We start from the raw sequence: 14894 nt of genomic DNA on the forward strand, positions 1-14894 counted from the left end.
GCAGGACAAGGACCATGTCTGCTCCTTCCTCAGAGGATCTGGGGCTACTAACACAGGGGCTCAGGTATTCGTGAAATCACTGAAAATGATGGATCAAGGGCAAAGTAGGTAGAGTAAAATTGGAGCTGCCCCCTACAGGGGCTTATAGTTAGTACAAACCCCAGAGCTGGTAACCCAGGTCTCTTGGAATCAGCTCTACTGTCAGGGCTCCGGAGAGTTCCCTCCCATGTTTCTCCTCTCCCCCAAAATCTGGTCCTCCTGCCCCACACCCTGGTGGAGCTTCTCAGGCCTGGCTGTTGTCTGTGCAACCTTAGAGAGCCCTGAGGGCAAGCCCCAGTGCTTCCACTTTTGCAAGCTCGGGCGCCTGCGAGCCCAAGGCCTGGCGCCGGGCCTGTGCTGGGCAGTGGGTGATGAATTGCCCTGGATGGGGTTATGGTGGTGTCAGCCGGGCTCGGAAGAGCCCGCTGCGCTCTGGAGCTAAGGCCCTGCCTGAGCCTGCTGCTTTCCCCTTTCCTTCTGGCCCTGGGATCCACCTTATGCATAAGGTCAGGAGGGCACCAGCTTCCTTCTGGTTCACTAAGGGGTCAGCTAGGGCCTGGGCGGCAACTTTCTTGGCTCACCCATCGCATCCAGCTGCCCCGGCCTGTTGGAAGATGGGTGGCAGGTTGAAGCAGTTGGGAATGAAAACACTGGAGGTTCTTGGCTTTGATTTAAACATTGGTGGGAAGCTCTGTGTTGAAAAGGTCCAGCCAACCTAAGTATCACTATGAAAGGAGAAAGAGCTGAGCCCTAGACGGTGGACACAGGATCAGAGGCTGGGGGGAGAGAGGTAAGTGATAGGGTGGAGGAAAGCACTGGCCTAGCAGCCCAGGAGCCCATTGCTGGCTCCTCAGGTGAGTCTTTGGCCTCAGTTTCTCCTCTGTAATAGAGGAGGTGGAGGTAGTGACCTGGAAGACCCCTGCAGCCAGCTACTGGAGGTAACTCACAGCCCAGCTCCCAGGGCTATCCTGTGCTCAGGGGGGATGTCTCAGCAGCCTGCCCCAGCTCCTGGCCCCTCTTTGGGTGTATGCTAGGATGAGTGTTTTGAGGGGGAGGCCTTTCCTGGGTGTCCTCTACCTCTTACTCTATGCCTTTCCACCAGGGAGCAGCTGCCCAGTTAAGCCCCAGCCTCCTTGCTCAACCGCTGCCAGGAAACTTTATTTCTTGGCCTTCCTGTTTTTGGTACATTTATCCCAAACCTCTCTGATTATGTCTCAACCTCCCATGAAAATAATCTAGCCTTAGAGACATCTCGGTATGCCTATTCTGCCCCGTATAAATGCGAAGATTAAATGAGTTCTTGAAGAAGGAATTTCTCTTTTAAGAACTCGGCAGCAGAATCCGGTGATGCGAAGCCGCTTAGAGCCCTGGAAGCGCCCACAGTTCTGAGTTTCCGCGGAGACGGCAGAGTGGCCACGACACGCTGAGCGGAGGCCAGCTGCCTGAGGGCCTTCCGTTGGGCGCCTCCTCGGCATGTCTTCCTGTGGCCCAAAGCCAGGCGAAGGATGCGCTCCGGGCGTCCCCGCTTCCCTGCAAGGCTTGCAGGTACGTACGGCCGTGTGCGGTGGGTCTCGGGCATGGTCCACAAGACCCAGTCCTCCCCGCGGCCCCACGACCCACCCACCCTCCCAGGTTTGGCGCGAAAAGGCGAGGCCGCATAGCTTCTAACGGAGTTCCGCTCCTTCCACCCCGGCTTCGGGGTCCTGGGAAGGGCTCGTGAGGCGTGGTCCACGACCTTTCCTTCCTCCAGGCGCCAAGCTCACAAGAGGCACCTTCTCCCTGGCCGGGGCGCTTCTATGCGGTGACGGAGGCTCGCACTCCCCCTTCTCAGCGTCTGGCAGAGAGACTCATTCAGTGACCGTTTGTTGAACAAAGAGCGAGCACCCGACCTGGCACTGGGGAAGCAGATGGATGGCGCTGTGAGTGCACCAATGCCATTGGCCAAGCCACGTCTCGCAGCACCGGGGGTCAGAGGCGGAGTCCATCTCGCGCTGCCGAAGGCGCGAGCGGGTGGAAAAAGAGCCGCAGCCCGTCCACTGGGTGCACGATGGGCACGGTCTGCATGGCGGGGAAGTCAGGCGTGGCCAGTTCCCAGCGCGCCGTGCGCACCAGCTCCACCGCCAGCAGCTGGAGCACCGCCTGCGCCAGCTCCTGGCCGAGACAGCTGCGCGCACCGCCGCCGAATGGGATGTAATGGAAGCGGCCAGAGGCGCCCCGCGCATCCTCTCCCGCCGCGCCGAAGCGCTCGGGGTCGAAGCCCTCGGGTGGGCTGCGGTACACCGCGGCGGTCTCGTGCGTGTCCCGGATGCTATACATCACGCTCCAGCCCTTGGGGATCTGGTAACCCTGCGGGGAGGTGAGGAGACCCGCCTGACCAGGAGGCACCAGGAAACCCGGCCTGAACCGACCCTCCACCCCGGGTGCATCCAACAGGCTCCCGAAACTTGGCAGGAACGCGCGTCTAACCCGGAAACTAGGAGACGGCTCTGCGTTCCAGTCTCAGCCCCTTCTTTGGTGAGCTGTGTGACCTTGGGCTACTCAATCTGTCGGAGCCTCAGTTTCTTAATTGTAAAATAATACCAAAACTGCCCATTTTGTTGTTGTGAGGATAGAATAACGGGTCTGATATGCATATTAGTGGTCAGTAAATGTGATACTGTTATTTATGTTTCAGTGTTTTGGTTGTCTTTTTTCTTCTGACATTAGATCAGGAGACCGAAAGTGTAGTTCTGCGCCTACCAGCTGCCTGTGCCAGACAACGCAAATGACAGGGATCCCCATTTCTCTATGACCAGCTCAACTATAAAGCTTTGCTTTGCACTGAACTGAAAACTGTCTCTCCATCCTCCCCATCCATCAGCTGTACAATAATAATGTTCGGGTCTGGTAGCCACACTTTTAGAAGGCGCACATAAGAATTAAACTGGGGTAGCCTTAAAATGTTGGAAAGCAGCTGTTATGTTCCCTGCACCCTCCAGCTTTTTAAACTATTCCACTTTCTGACGTGTCTTCCAATTCCCTGACTATCCTGCTTCCCTCACCTGAACAGGCTCCAGGACGCCTACTCAGAGGCTTTCAACAGGTGGAGAGATCTTGGAACCACTCAAGAACTCTCTCTCTCTCTCTCTCTCTCTCTCTCTCTCTCTGTCTCTCTCTCTCCTCTCTGGGCTTCAGTTTTTCCATCTGGGGAAGACCTCTGCCCTCTGCTCACCCAGGTGGACCTGTGTTCCTCTCCCTCTGTTTCCCTAAGGTCTTGTGGGGCACCCCAGTGCCTGCAGAATAAAATCTGAATTCTAATGCAGCATCCAAGACACTTCTAAACACCTCATTAATCCACCCACCTTTGTGGGGGCTGTCCCCTCTCTGTGGTGTGCTGTCTCCCTCCTAACCCTTTACTGCTCCAGCTTAAATGCCAACCCCCAAAATGCTTTGGTGTCATCTAGCTCTAGAGATCACTCTTCCTCACACCACAGTTTGGGATGAAGCTGTCAGCTCTGCCCCCATTTCTCTCCTTGATGAGCTCCTCCAGGACAGAATCCCAGTCCCCACGGTGTTCTGGAACCTTGGTAAGCAATGCACCACGGCTGTTCTAGATGTTCGATGTTTAAAGTAAGGGTCACAGGAGGCAGTATCCACTCTGCCTGGAGCCTCCCAGCAACGAGCTGGGGGGAGAGAGGACTGCAGCGGCAGCCATTCAGGCAAACACCCTCAGTTTGGCAACGCTAGGGCTCGGCTCCTGGGTGCTGCACTGTGCCCAATAACTCTGGCCCCACCTGGAGTGTCAGAGCTGGAAGGGACCAAGACAGCTTCCTTCCAGAGAGTAAACGGGGGCCTGGAGTGAGGTAGAAATTGCCCAAAGTCTTAAGAGATAGACCCAGGCCTAGACCATAACCTTCTTGGCCAGCCCAAGCCAGCAGATCCCACCATTACGAGACTCTATCCTATATTTTCATTGTCCTGCTTTTCTGGAACCCAACCTTAGCCAAGGCCCTGAATAGGTAACAAGGATCGGTTTCTTGACATTGTGAGGGAGTCTGAAGGGTGGGGTACAGACAGGACAGTGTGGGAGGCTCTCTTTGTTCTCCACCCAGACCTACTGGCTAAGAGGGGTTGCCGTGTAGAGAAAAATGTGTTTTTTGACTCTAAAACTCGGCTCTAATTGAGTTGACCGACCCGCACTGCTGCCAAAAGCAGTATATGGAGTTCTTAACCTTGTTGACTCGCCAGGCAGTAGGCTTGCGCCCCTCAACCGTGTTTCTGGGGAAATGGAGCAGGGATCAGCCAATTTCACAGGCAGGAAAGTGGAGGCTGTGAGAGTGGAAGAGGAGACAGGCAGTCCTAATATCCCCACCCTCCGCCGGGCTCGGGGAGGGGGGGAGGAGGGGGGGAGGGGGAAGGGTGGGGGGTGGGGGAGTGGAGAGGGGAGGAGGCCTGGAGACGCCCCGCAGGAAGCAGGGGGCCGGCTTAAGAGGGTGGGGCCAGAAGGCTGGCTCGGGGTGGGGGGCGCGGGGTGGCGCACTTACATCGAGTTCAAAGGTGCGCAGCGCGGTGCGGTAGCCCCCGGACACCGGCGGCAGGAGGCGCAGCACCTCCTTGACCACGCAGTCGACATAGCGCAGACGGCCCAGCGCCGCGAGGTTGAGGTCTGGCTCGCAGCTGCAGTCGGGCCAGGGCCCCGCGCCATTCCCTGCAGCCCCTGGCCCGCAGCTGCACGCGCGCCCCAGCCCTTGCGCCTCTAGCTCCTGCTGGATCTTGGCGATGGCTGCAGGGTGCTGCAGCAGCAGCAGGACGAGGGACGTGCTGGCACTGGCGGTGGTGAAGAAGGCGGCGAAGAGGAGCTCCACAGCAGACTCCTGCAAGACAGCCAGGAGGCGCTGAGTCTTGTCGTGGGCCCTGGCCTCCTGGGCCCAGGGCTGAGATGCAAAGGGCCCAAATTGACCGATGTGCAAAGGCCAGAGAACCAGGGTGTGCCACTGTGGTGGCTACGTGCGCGGTCCCAGAGTCGACTGAATCGGGAAAGCTATGTCTAGCAATAGGCAAAACCAGAATAGCCACTTTCTTTGGGAAAGTTCCCAGAGATAATACTAGAACCTTCTTCTGTGTGTTGTTCTTAGTGCTGTAAGTGTATGAACTCATTGGATTTTTACCCCAGTTCCACGAGGCACAATTACAGGGTTGGAAACTGAGGCTCGGAAAGGTGCTCAAAGTCCCTACAGCCAGTTGGGCTGAGAGCCCAGTGCTCTTAAGTGCCCTGTGGCATCTGCAACGCCAGCTGCATGTCCTGACAGTGACTGCAGTGGAACTGAGGAAGGCACCGGCAGCCGCTACCCCCGCCTCACATCATGCAGTCTTCATGGCTTCTTCCTCCCCCTTAGTGGAGTGGTCTCAGTGAGACACCAAAGCTCTCAGTGATTTGCACTGCCCAGGAAGAGCAGAGGAGGGACCTGCAGGTTTTATCCTCCAGGCCCCAGCCTTCACCGCCCGCTTCTGTCCTCCCGTCTACCCGGTCTTCCTTCTTGCAGCTCCCACAGTGTGTGTTTATACACTGATTTGTGTGATCACAGTATGAAGGTGGACTTCTCCCCTCCTGCACCTCAAGGGCAGGGGCTGTGCTTTGATCACTTCTCAATCCCCAGTCCCAACATACAGCCTGAGACCCACTAGGTACATAATATTTGGGGAATGAATGATTTCCAGGCTAAGTGCCTGCCCTGCACAAGATGGGGAGCCAGGACAGAGACCTTAAAGCCAGCCCCAACCTATTCCCTGGCGAGGCCTTGCCTGCCTGCCTGCCTGTCCTGTCCTGAATCCCAGACCAGAACTGAAGATTCTTGAGTAGAGGATCTCTTCCTGAAAACCTGGGACCTCCATCCCCAGCTCTGTCAAGGCAGAGGAATCATCCATTCCATTCCATACCACTCCTCTTCACCATCCAGAACAGTTCATACACACGGGCTCCCCCAGGACTCTGGAGTCCACTGTTCATCTACTTCTAACCCCCTTAACTCTCCCAGACTTTACAACCACCCAAGAATCAGGTAGAGGTTATAAGCCCCATTCTCAGAGAAAAAACAGGCTGAGACCCAACCTTCGAGGCTGGTGGAAAGGGGAAATCAAGGCCCAGAGAATGGATGGGAGTTGCTTTTGGAAGGGCTGTGGTGTTCCCATTTCTAACTTTCTCCTGTCCAATCTCTTCACTCTTTTTTGGGTTCTCAAGCAGGTCCTGGGGGCCATTCAAAGCTTCCCCCCACCTCCACTGCATGCACTCTATGTGTACATGGGGAGGGGTTCCAATTCTCTGCGAGATCTCGCAGTGGTCACACAGACAGGTAGAGGTGCCAGGTGCCTCATGGGAGGAGAGTATTGATTTCTGGGAGGATGAGAGGAGCTTCCAGGAGGATGTGAAGTTTGACCCTGAGCCCTTAGGGTTTCCAGAGAAAAGACATGAAGAGGGCTTCATAGGCATGAGGACAACAGAGGCAAAGGCACGGAGTGACAGAGAAGGGGAATAGGGGAGCGGAGCTGTTTATGGCCAGAACCTGTAAGGAAGGGCCTAGGATCTATGCCTTTATTGCTCCCACTGAGAGGGATGGCAACTGGCCCAAGGCCGCAGAGCAAGTGCTTGTGGCTGAGCCATAGCTGGAACCCAGATCGCTTTTTCCCCCCTCAGTGCCTGTGGCTTAAAGTGGGGCCAAAGAGGACATTGCTCTGGGGATGCAGCATATGTGTGGAGACCTGTTAGGAATGCAAAAGAGGGGAGAAGGAGAAACTTCCTTCACCTACCTTCAGCTCCTGTACTGAAAGCTCATGGCCCAGCTCCCTAGTGCCGTGGATAATCATGGCCAAGGCGTCATCTGGCTCCCCGGCCTTGTCTTCATGAAACTTCTCTGCAATGGCCTCCTCCAGGTGCTGATGCAGCTGGTCCCGTGCCCGGATGCCCTGTTGCATGAGGAGAGAAGGGAGGTGGGGACCGAAGGCTGAGAGGGCCAGACGTGGGCACCTATCCCTAAAATCTTCCTACGGCTGCTCTGGTTCTGCTGAGCTCCTGGTGTGAACAGTTTCCCAGCTTCCCACATAGTAGGGGCTTAATAAATGCTCAGGAACTTGTCCACTCTTCCTACATATCATTCTGTCTTGAGTATCACAAGCTCCCTTTAAGGCAAACAAACAGTTGCTGTCGTCCTGAGGAGAGAATACTGAGGATTAGAGGGGACAAATGATTGCCCAGAGTCACACAGCCGTCAGTGCGCATACCTGGCACAAAGTCATGGAGGTGGAGCCAGCCCATTGCCCTTCCCCTGCACTGGGCTCAGGCAAGGACAGTGGGCACCAGTGCAGAGAGCAAGGGACCCTTTGATGCATCCAAAAAAGCTCTGGCTTAGAGGAGGCAATTGGAGGTTTTAAGCATTCGCTTCTGTAAGGGCTTAGGCAGGAGGGCCCAGGTGCCCCTCCAGAGCTGAGGGAGCAAACAGGGCAAAAGCATTTCAGCACTTGAGATTTGTAGTCAAAGGAGATGGGGTTCAAATCCTGCCTCTGCCCATACTAGTTGTGTGATCTTGGGTAAGTCATTTAACCTCTCTGAGCTTCAGTTGCTTCAACACAATGAGAAGAACACTTTGCAGGCTGAGAGAATTAAGTCATGAAATTAAACAAGGTGATTAGCCCATATGATGTCCCTTTATGCATAACTATTATTTTTATTCAGATGACTGAAAACCAGTGCATTGGCACAGTGAAAAAACCGGGTCCATGGAGAAAGGCAAGGCGGGATGGGGTTTCCTAGCTGCTCTCTGGACCTGGCCCTTGGCTCTGAAGTCTGAAGAGGCCGCGGTTCTCTGATCCGGAAACTAGCGGGCCCGGGGCCTCGGGCGGGGAGCCGGCACCCACCCCTCTCCAACCCCGGCTGGCGCCGGGCTGGGCCGGGGGCGTGTCTGCGGCCCTAATGCTCCCATCCGTTCCGCAGCCATCCGGGCTTCCAAAGGGGCGTTGGAGGCCTGGCCAGGAGGCGCCGCTCTGGGGAGGGGCTGGGCCGATTGGCCAGGCGCCCGCCACCTAGACCCAAGTCAGGAGGCCCGCAGCTGATGCGGCCAGAGCACGTCCCGTCAGGCGTGTCAGGCGTCGCCCAGAGACGGTGTGTGGCCTGCCTCGGGTCACACAGCGAGTCAGGACAGAGGCCAGCCCCAGCGCCCACCGCCACACCATGCCGCCTCCCCTCCCTGGGTCGTGACTCTGTCCGCCAGCAGCGATGACTCGTGGGGCACGCTGAGGGAGCCTAGTCTTGGTCTGGGAGACCCTCCCACACCGGGAACCCCAAGAGGAAGGTCTAGAGCTGGTGAGGCAGTACCTTGCGCAGGCCGCTGAAGGGCACGTCCAGGGGCAGCGAGAAGAGGTTCTCCACGAACTGCTCGAAGGTCCGGGCCAGCTCCGCGCACTGCGACTTCTCCAGCCGTAGCCCCAGTAGAATGAGCGCGGCCATTCGGAAAGTGAGGGCTTTGGTGGCCTCGTAGACCGCAACTGGCCCGCGAGTGGCGCACCAGGAGCGCACCTCACACCGCAGCGCCCCCTGCAGGCGGGGCACGTAGCGCTCCAGGGCCCGGCGGCTAAACACTCGTGCCAGGACCTGTGGGGAGCACGAGGGGTCAGCCCTGGCCAGCTGTGGTCCGGCCTCCTCTGCTTGGCGATTCCAGAGGAGCCAGAAGGCCAGTGTTGGGCCCTTCCTCCTCTTCTAAGTGGCAGGGACCTAAACTGTTGGCTGTTGCACTCGCAGTTCCCTCTAGCACTTCTCTGATGTACACAGCCCCTCCCATCCATCCAGGTTCCAGTTGCCTTCTCCTCCAAGAAGTAGTCCTTAACCTCTCTCCAAGTTTGCGTTTCCAGTGCTTCTGGTATCCGAGTTACAAAATATCGGAGATGAAAGTCCCAGTCTTGGCCTTATACACTGAAGCCGAAGATATACTGGTTCTAGGCTACCCGCTCGTTAGCCAGGGGTCCCGGCCAGGTTCACAGTGTACCCCTAACACCTCGCTCCGGTCTGGCTCACAGCAGGTGTGACGTCCCGATGGCCCCGTCTTTGGTTTTGGCTCACCTTGCGCCGCTGCCGGTGTGGCTCGCCAACCGCGCCGAGCAGTGTGTGCGAGCCCAGTAGGATGTGCGCGCTCTGCGGCCACTGGCTGCGCACCAGGCGATGCTCGCCCAGCAGGATAGTGCGCACATTCTCAGCGCCGCTCACGCGGATCACTGGTCTGCCCAGCAGGTGCGTCTTGAACACGGTCCCGTAGCGCTCTCGGCGGGAGCTGTGGAAGCGCGAGCCCTGCGAGCGAGGAGCCGCGAAGAGCGCTGGGGCCGCGAGCCATCCAGCCCAGGCCTCCCAACTGCCCCACGATAACAACTCCCTGCTCCAGGCTGGCGCGTTACTCTTTACAAAAGTTTCCAATGGGCCTCTCGACACCCCATGGGAATGTAGATGCCCCTGTTCCCATTGGTGAGATGAGGAAACTGAGGCTCACAATGAGCGCCCAAGAGCTCACGGCTGAGAACTGCCCAATTCCAGGTGGTCTGTCTGCAGGACCGGGTGACATGCTCCTCAGGCTACTTCCCAGAAAACCTCTGTTCACCCCCGCGTTGTGTTGGGATGTGTTTTAAGATTAGTTAGGGAGAACTCCGGTGATAGCCAGCCCTTCCGAGGGAGCAGCTGGGCAAAGGCGAGGGTAGTGTATGCTCCCTGGGGTCCTAGGCAACGGGAAGGGACTAGCTACGAACTTTGGGGGCATGGAGAGCGAGGAGGATCCAGCCAGGGAAGAAGGGGCCGTACGGGGTAAGGGGCACGACACACTGCTCACCTGAACTAACCAGTGCAGCGTTTCGCCGAAGAAGGGCCAGCCCATGGAGCCCTTGGGCAGGGGCAGGGCGGAGGCACGGTCTCGGCTCAGCGTCCACCGGAGGGTCCATAGGTGCTGGGCCAGGCTGAGCAGCAGACCCGCGCACAGGAGAGCGGTGCCCGCCGCCCCCAGCACCGACAGGCAGCTCAGCCCGCAGGGGAACATGGTGAGCCTGTGGGCGCCAGGTCCCTCAGAGAGCACTTGGAGAGCAGGGGAAGCAAGAGCTGGGGCGCAGGCAGCGCGCAGTGCTCACCTGTTCAGTCCGGAAAAGTCCCAGGGTTTGGGGGCCAAACCGGAGGGTTATAACCTCGGGCAAGGACTTCCCTCTCAAAGCCCACTGGCAGTGGAAGGTGGCAGTGACCATGCGCCCTTAGGGAACGTGCCTTTCTCGAGGCCAGCACGCTCAGGGCTTTTCCTCGGCGGGGTGTTGGCTGCCTCTGACGGACCGCTCACGCCGGGCATCCGCGGGCACCTCCCACCTCCGCCCACGGCCAGGACTCCTTTGATAAAAGCAGCGAGGGCGGGCAAAGAGAGGAGCTACTCACCAGTGTTGCCAACCTGGGCTGTGATCACCACCCGGGCTGCAGACCCCCGCCCCACCTTCGTCTCTCTCCTCCCGTCTGTTAACCCTTCTCGGCCCACCCCAGACACACTTATATACATACTGGCTCCCTCCCTGCGGACTGATGCCGACTTACACGATGTGACGCGTCCATGCATATTTAAAGCGCTCCACGCAGAGTCACTATGGGAGGTGGTGGACAGCGGCACGCACTTAGCGGCTGGGAGCAGGGCGTGGCAGCCGCCGGGGGTGAGCCCCGCGCAGGTCCTCCGCGGGGCCTGCGGGTTCGCGGCAGAACTTCCGGGCTCCACGCAGGAGCTCGGTGGTCGGCGAAACGAGAGCACTGAGCTAACGCGCTCTCTTTGGGTCCCCACCCTCGAGCTTCTAGGTGCCCCTTCCCCTCCCAGTGCTCCAAGGCTAAGGGCTGGCGTTTCTCCCATTTGCTGTTCGCCTTTCGATGCCAGCCAGCCTCAGGCATCATCGCAAATGCCTGTAAGGATAGCCGGGGTCGAGGCGCTCCGACATCGCCCACCCCTCCCCGGTCTCTGATCTACTTCAGGAATCGTTCAAAAGATAGTAGTGTCTGTCATTGCTGCCCAAACCCACATGGAGCAATATCCCCAGGCGCCTTTCGGGCCTCAAGGACTGAATTCACCGTTCCCTCCCCCTCCGCCACCCCCATCCCCCCAGTCAACATAGTTGCTCGTCGGTCTTTTTGTCCCGTCTGAGGGCTCCAAATACCCCAGGACTGGAACGTCCCTGTCCCTACAGTGCAACCAGAGGGATGGGAGTACAGTGTAGGGTCTTTGTTATTACTGAGAAGAGTAAAGTGACCTCAAGACTATCCCAGCTGAGGACACGCAGTGGTCTGCTACAAAACAATGCAAAAGTAGCGTCTCTCCGAATCCCCGACGCCTGGCCAAAGCCAGGGAGACATCCTGAGGGCCCTGGAGGGCTGGGTAACGCACGCGAGGGGCAGCCACATTCCAGTCTTCAAAGAGAGCTAACTGTTCACCGCTCCTCTTGTAACTTCTAAGAATTACCATGTTTTCCATGCAATAGTCTTTAAAGTGTGAAATACCTTAGGCTAATAGTTAACAGAATAAATGTTTATTTTCTTAGTTTTGGTGACACCTCCATCCAAATAACTGGGGAATAGTAGCTTTTCTGAAGGAAGTAGTTGTTTTAAATCAGGAAGCTCTGAATAGATGCAATAGCAACTCATTTTCAACAACTTGCTCAACCTTTTTAATATTTCAGCACAAAATCAAGAAATATACATACATATAATCTTTACACTTATTTTACAGAGTCAAGGATAATGTTTCTTATAGGCATAAATCCTGAAAATGCAAAAGGAGTATTCAGCATAAATACAATGAAGAGAAAGGAGCGATTGGATTGATGTTACCATTTGGACCACGGTAATTTACACAAAGGGAAATGTACATTGGTTTTAGGTTTTCCAGAGTTCATTTGGTTTGGCTTGTTTCCACAGTGAGGATATGGTACTGAGATCTGCTATTTAGAGAAAGTAACCTGACCCCTGTGGTAACTGGTGTGTGTAGGAATATATCTCTACTCTCACACAAGCTGCACCTGAAGTGGTTAGCCCCACTTAGTTCCTGTCCTCTCTTTTAACTAGAACCAAACCAAACCAAATAAATCCTAGAATGGGGTCAGCTACAAACAATATAGTTAGAAATATAACCCTGCGGAACAGAAACAACACTGCATCTTTAGAAAATCCAAAAACTTGTCTTCGTGTTCAGAACGATTAAATTAAACCACCCAAGGAGAACAAATAATTCACATTCTTACTGAGTTAAATCAAGTTTGATTGCAGGGACCTTTAAAGATTTGTCTATCTCCCCCTCAGAATCAGCAGAATTACAAAATTTTTGTCTACTTAAACCATATTGAGGTGAAAGTGAACGCTAAAAGAAAATGATAGTGAAGTACTCCCATATCAGACGACTGCATTCCCAAACCGGATACTGATGAAAAAGAAAGAAAAATTCAAGTCTGAATAAAAAAAAAAATCGTTATATGTAGGGGCATAAGTTTTTCTAATGTATTTACAATCAGTTTGATATACAATGTTTTACCTGATTTATATATTTTTTAAAAGTGAAAATATTAATGTCACATTTTCCATATACAAAATAGTATTCAATTATTTAAAAATCCATACAAATGATATTTATTAGTCTCTTGTTTGAGCTCTCCTCAGTTTCTCTTCTCTATTGTATTTTTGAATTCTGCAAACAAATTACTGTTATAGCCAGTGTCTGGTAGAGACCAACGTTGAATCATGAATTTGGTATCACTGAGTGCAAGCCATGTGAAGTCTATGTGTGATGGGACATACCATTCACCAAACTTCTCAGCTGTTTCATGACTGTCTCTATCAACTTCTGTTTGTCTCGATCATTCTTCCTGAACTGAGCAAATATATTGTTCTTTTTGCTAGTATCCTTCACCCTAGGAATACATGTGAACGAAGAAGCTTAGTAAAAGGAAATTAATAGCTATGCTGTCACAAGTAAAATATCTTGGCATGCTCTGAATTATCTCACACTAACTCTATGCTTGAAAAACATATTTCAAAGAAAATAAGTACTAACAAAATTACAGAAATAGCAACCACACAAAAAACTAGCAGCTGTAGTTTACATTCTATATGAAGCGATGTTTTTGCATTATTATGTAAATCTAAAGTATGTTAAGTTTTCTAATATTATACTATTTTCTAATATAATTCCATAAAGTATGCTAAAATACATACCCTCTATGGACTCTGCAAATCACATTCATAGCAAGACAGGTGAAAGGAAAAATAACATTAGAAAATTTAAAGCAGCAATTTTTTTTGCTTCAGTGGTGTTTCATGGTATTGTAAAATAAATTTACATTTATTTTAAACAGTTCCTTTTTTCCTCTCAAATCAGTACACCACAAATATTTTGAAAAGTGAGAAAATAATACACACTTTTAATTCAAAAATTGAAAAATTTAATAGTAATACTTAAAAAGAAATATGATTGTGTAAAAAGAAAATGTGCCACATAATTTGAAGGAAAAGTAATACCTAAATGTGTGTTATTTTCAATTGGTCAAGATGCACAAGTAAATGTCCTGTTACTTCAGTTTTTACTATATTATTTTTCAAATCACATACTTCTTTACCTGCAAAGAATCCGAGTCCATAATGGTGGGATTTTGATAGTACTCACTGGTAGCAAACATTCCAATTCCTAGCCATATTTTACAAAATACTTTCTTTTCTATATTATAGTATTTTTTAAAAATTGTTCGAATTCTCACTTGTAAACATATTTCTAAGGCCAATTAAGCCTGCTTATTGAGGATACAATAGGAAAAATGTTTTGTTCCTATCAACATAAACAGGAATCTCGTAAAACTACACCAAATTACTGTTATTACACCAATACTGAAGGGCAAGAAAGAGGCTTAGGTTTTGGTCATTAAAATGGACTGAGCAGACATTTCTCTTTTAATGAAAATATCTAGTTCTTCAATTATCACTGAATCACGAAATGCTAAAATATTAAGCGAAAAAGTTTTCAAATATACTCACTTCTCCAAAAGAGTAAGAGCTGTGTTTGGATTCACCCGGAGGTACTTAGAAGCTGGCTGTCCATAATCAGCTAGATAAGTAGACCAATCCCAAACCATAAACAGATCAAGGAGCTGAAGAAGATGGGGAAAATATTAAACCAACTTTTCACTATTTACCTACAGCTAATACATAAAGTATACACCACTCTTGATCCATTTTAATACGACCTGCTTCTTAGACGGAACAGAATAAGGAAATTCATTTTTAAAACTTCATTAACACACTTTACAACCAAAATAGTATATACTATCTTTTTACATTTGACATTACTAAAATTGTCAGGGGTTGCTTTTCTAATAAAGTACTTGGTTGCATTTTCAAATAATTGTAAAATAATGAAAACATTTTTATTATATTAACACACCGAGGTACAGAGATTTAATTTTTACACATTATTCAATTCATACTCAAATTTAATTAATAAGGTTTGGTGCTACTAACTGAAGAATTTTAAAGAACTTAAATTGAACCTTTTCTCTTAGAGGTTAAGTATGTTTACCTTTCTAAGAAGCCATTTGCACCTAGACTTTCCCAAAGTAATTTAAACCAAAAGCTCAGATAATCTCAATTAAGTGCATTAAACAACCTCTGCTGGATTCTCCCTGGTGATAGATCCTCAGTAGTATTATAAAATGAGGTCTTCAGGACTCAGCATGTTAACTCTAGGCGATCATTTTGTATAAACAAACAACAACAAAAAAGAAACCCTCTTGTTTTCCGTGCTGTTTTAAAATTGACTATTTGCTTTATAATCTCCAGTTAGAACTGTTGT

At 52.0% G+C, this 14894-nt stretch overlaps 2 protein-coding genes across 4 annotated transcripts in view; both read right to left on the reverse strand.

Annotated features, from left to right (window-relative positions):
- Positions 1–2007: 2007 nt before the first annotated feature.
- On the reverse strand, positions 2008–10082 carry CYP26C1 (cytochrome P450 family 26 subfamily C member 1; the record flags this gene model as incomplete). The annotated part of the gene is made up of 6 exons (XM_081074188.1): positions 2008–2385; positions 4563–4892; positions 6823–6978; positions 8384–8659; positions 9125–9349; positions 9879–10082. 6 exons carry the CDS (start codon positions 10080–10082, stop codon positions 2008–2010), a joined length of 1569 nt encoding a protein of 522 aa, XP_080930314.1.
- A 1486-nt stretch (positions 10083–11568) lies between these two features.
- Positions 11569–14894, reverse strand: part of EXOC6 (exocyst complex component 6) — a 166361-nt gene continuing 163035 nt past the window's right edge. For 2 of the 3 annotated variants that reach the window (XM_081074010.1, XM_081074012.1), the window contains exons 21-22: positions 14081–14193; positions 11570–12963 (exon numbers count right to left, since the gene is read on the reverse strand). In XM_081074010.1, the coding sequence (XP_080930136.1) occupies positions 12831–12963; positions 14081–14193 (246 nt within the window). In that variant the 3' untranslated portion in view covers positions 11570–12830. Of the gene's footprint in view, positions 12964–14080; positions 14194–14894 lie in introns of all 3 variants that reach the window. The other variant, XM_081074011.1, reaches the window with a different exon arrangement.

Source organism: Rhinolophus hipposideros (genome assembly GCF_964194185.1).
Source record: "Rhinolophus hipposideros genome assembly, chromosome: 15".
NCBI lineage: Eukaryota > Metazoa > Chordata > Mammalia > Chiroptera > Rhinolophidae > Rhinolophus > Rhinolophus hipposideros.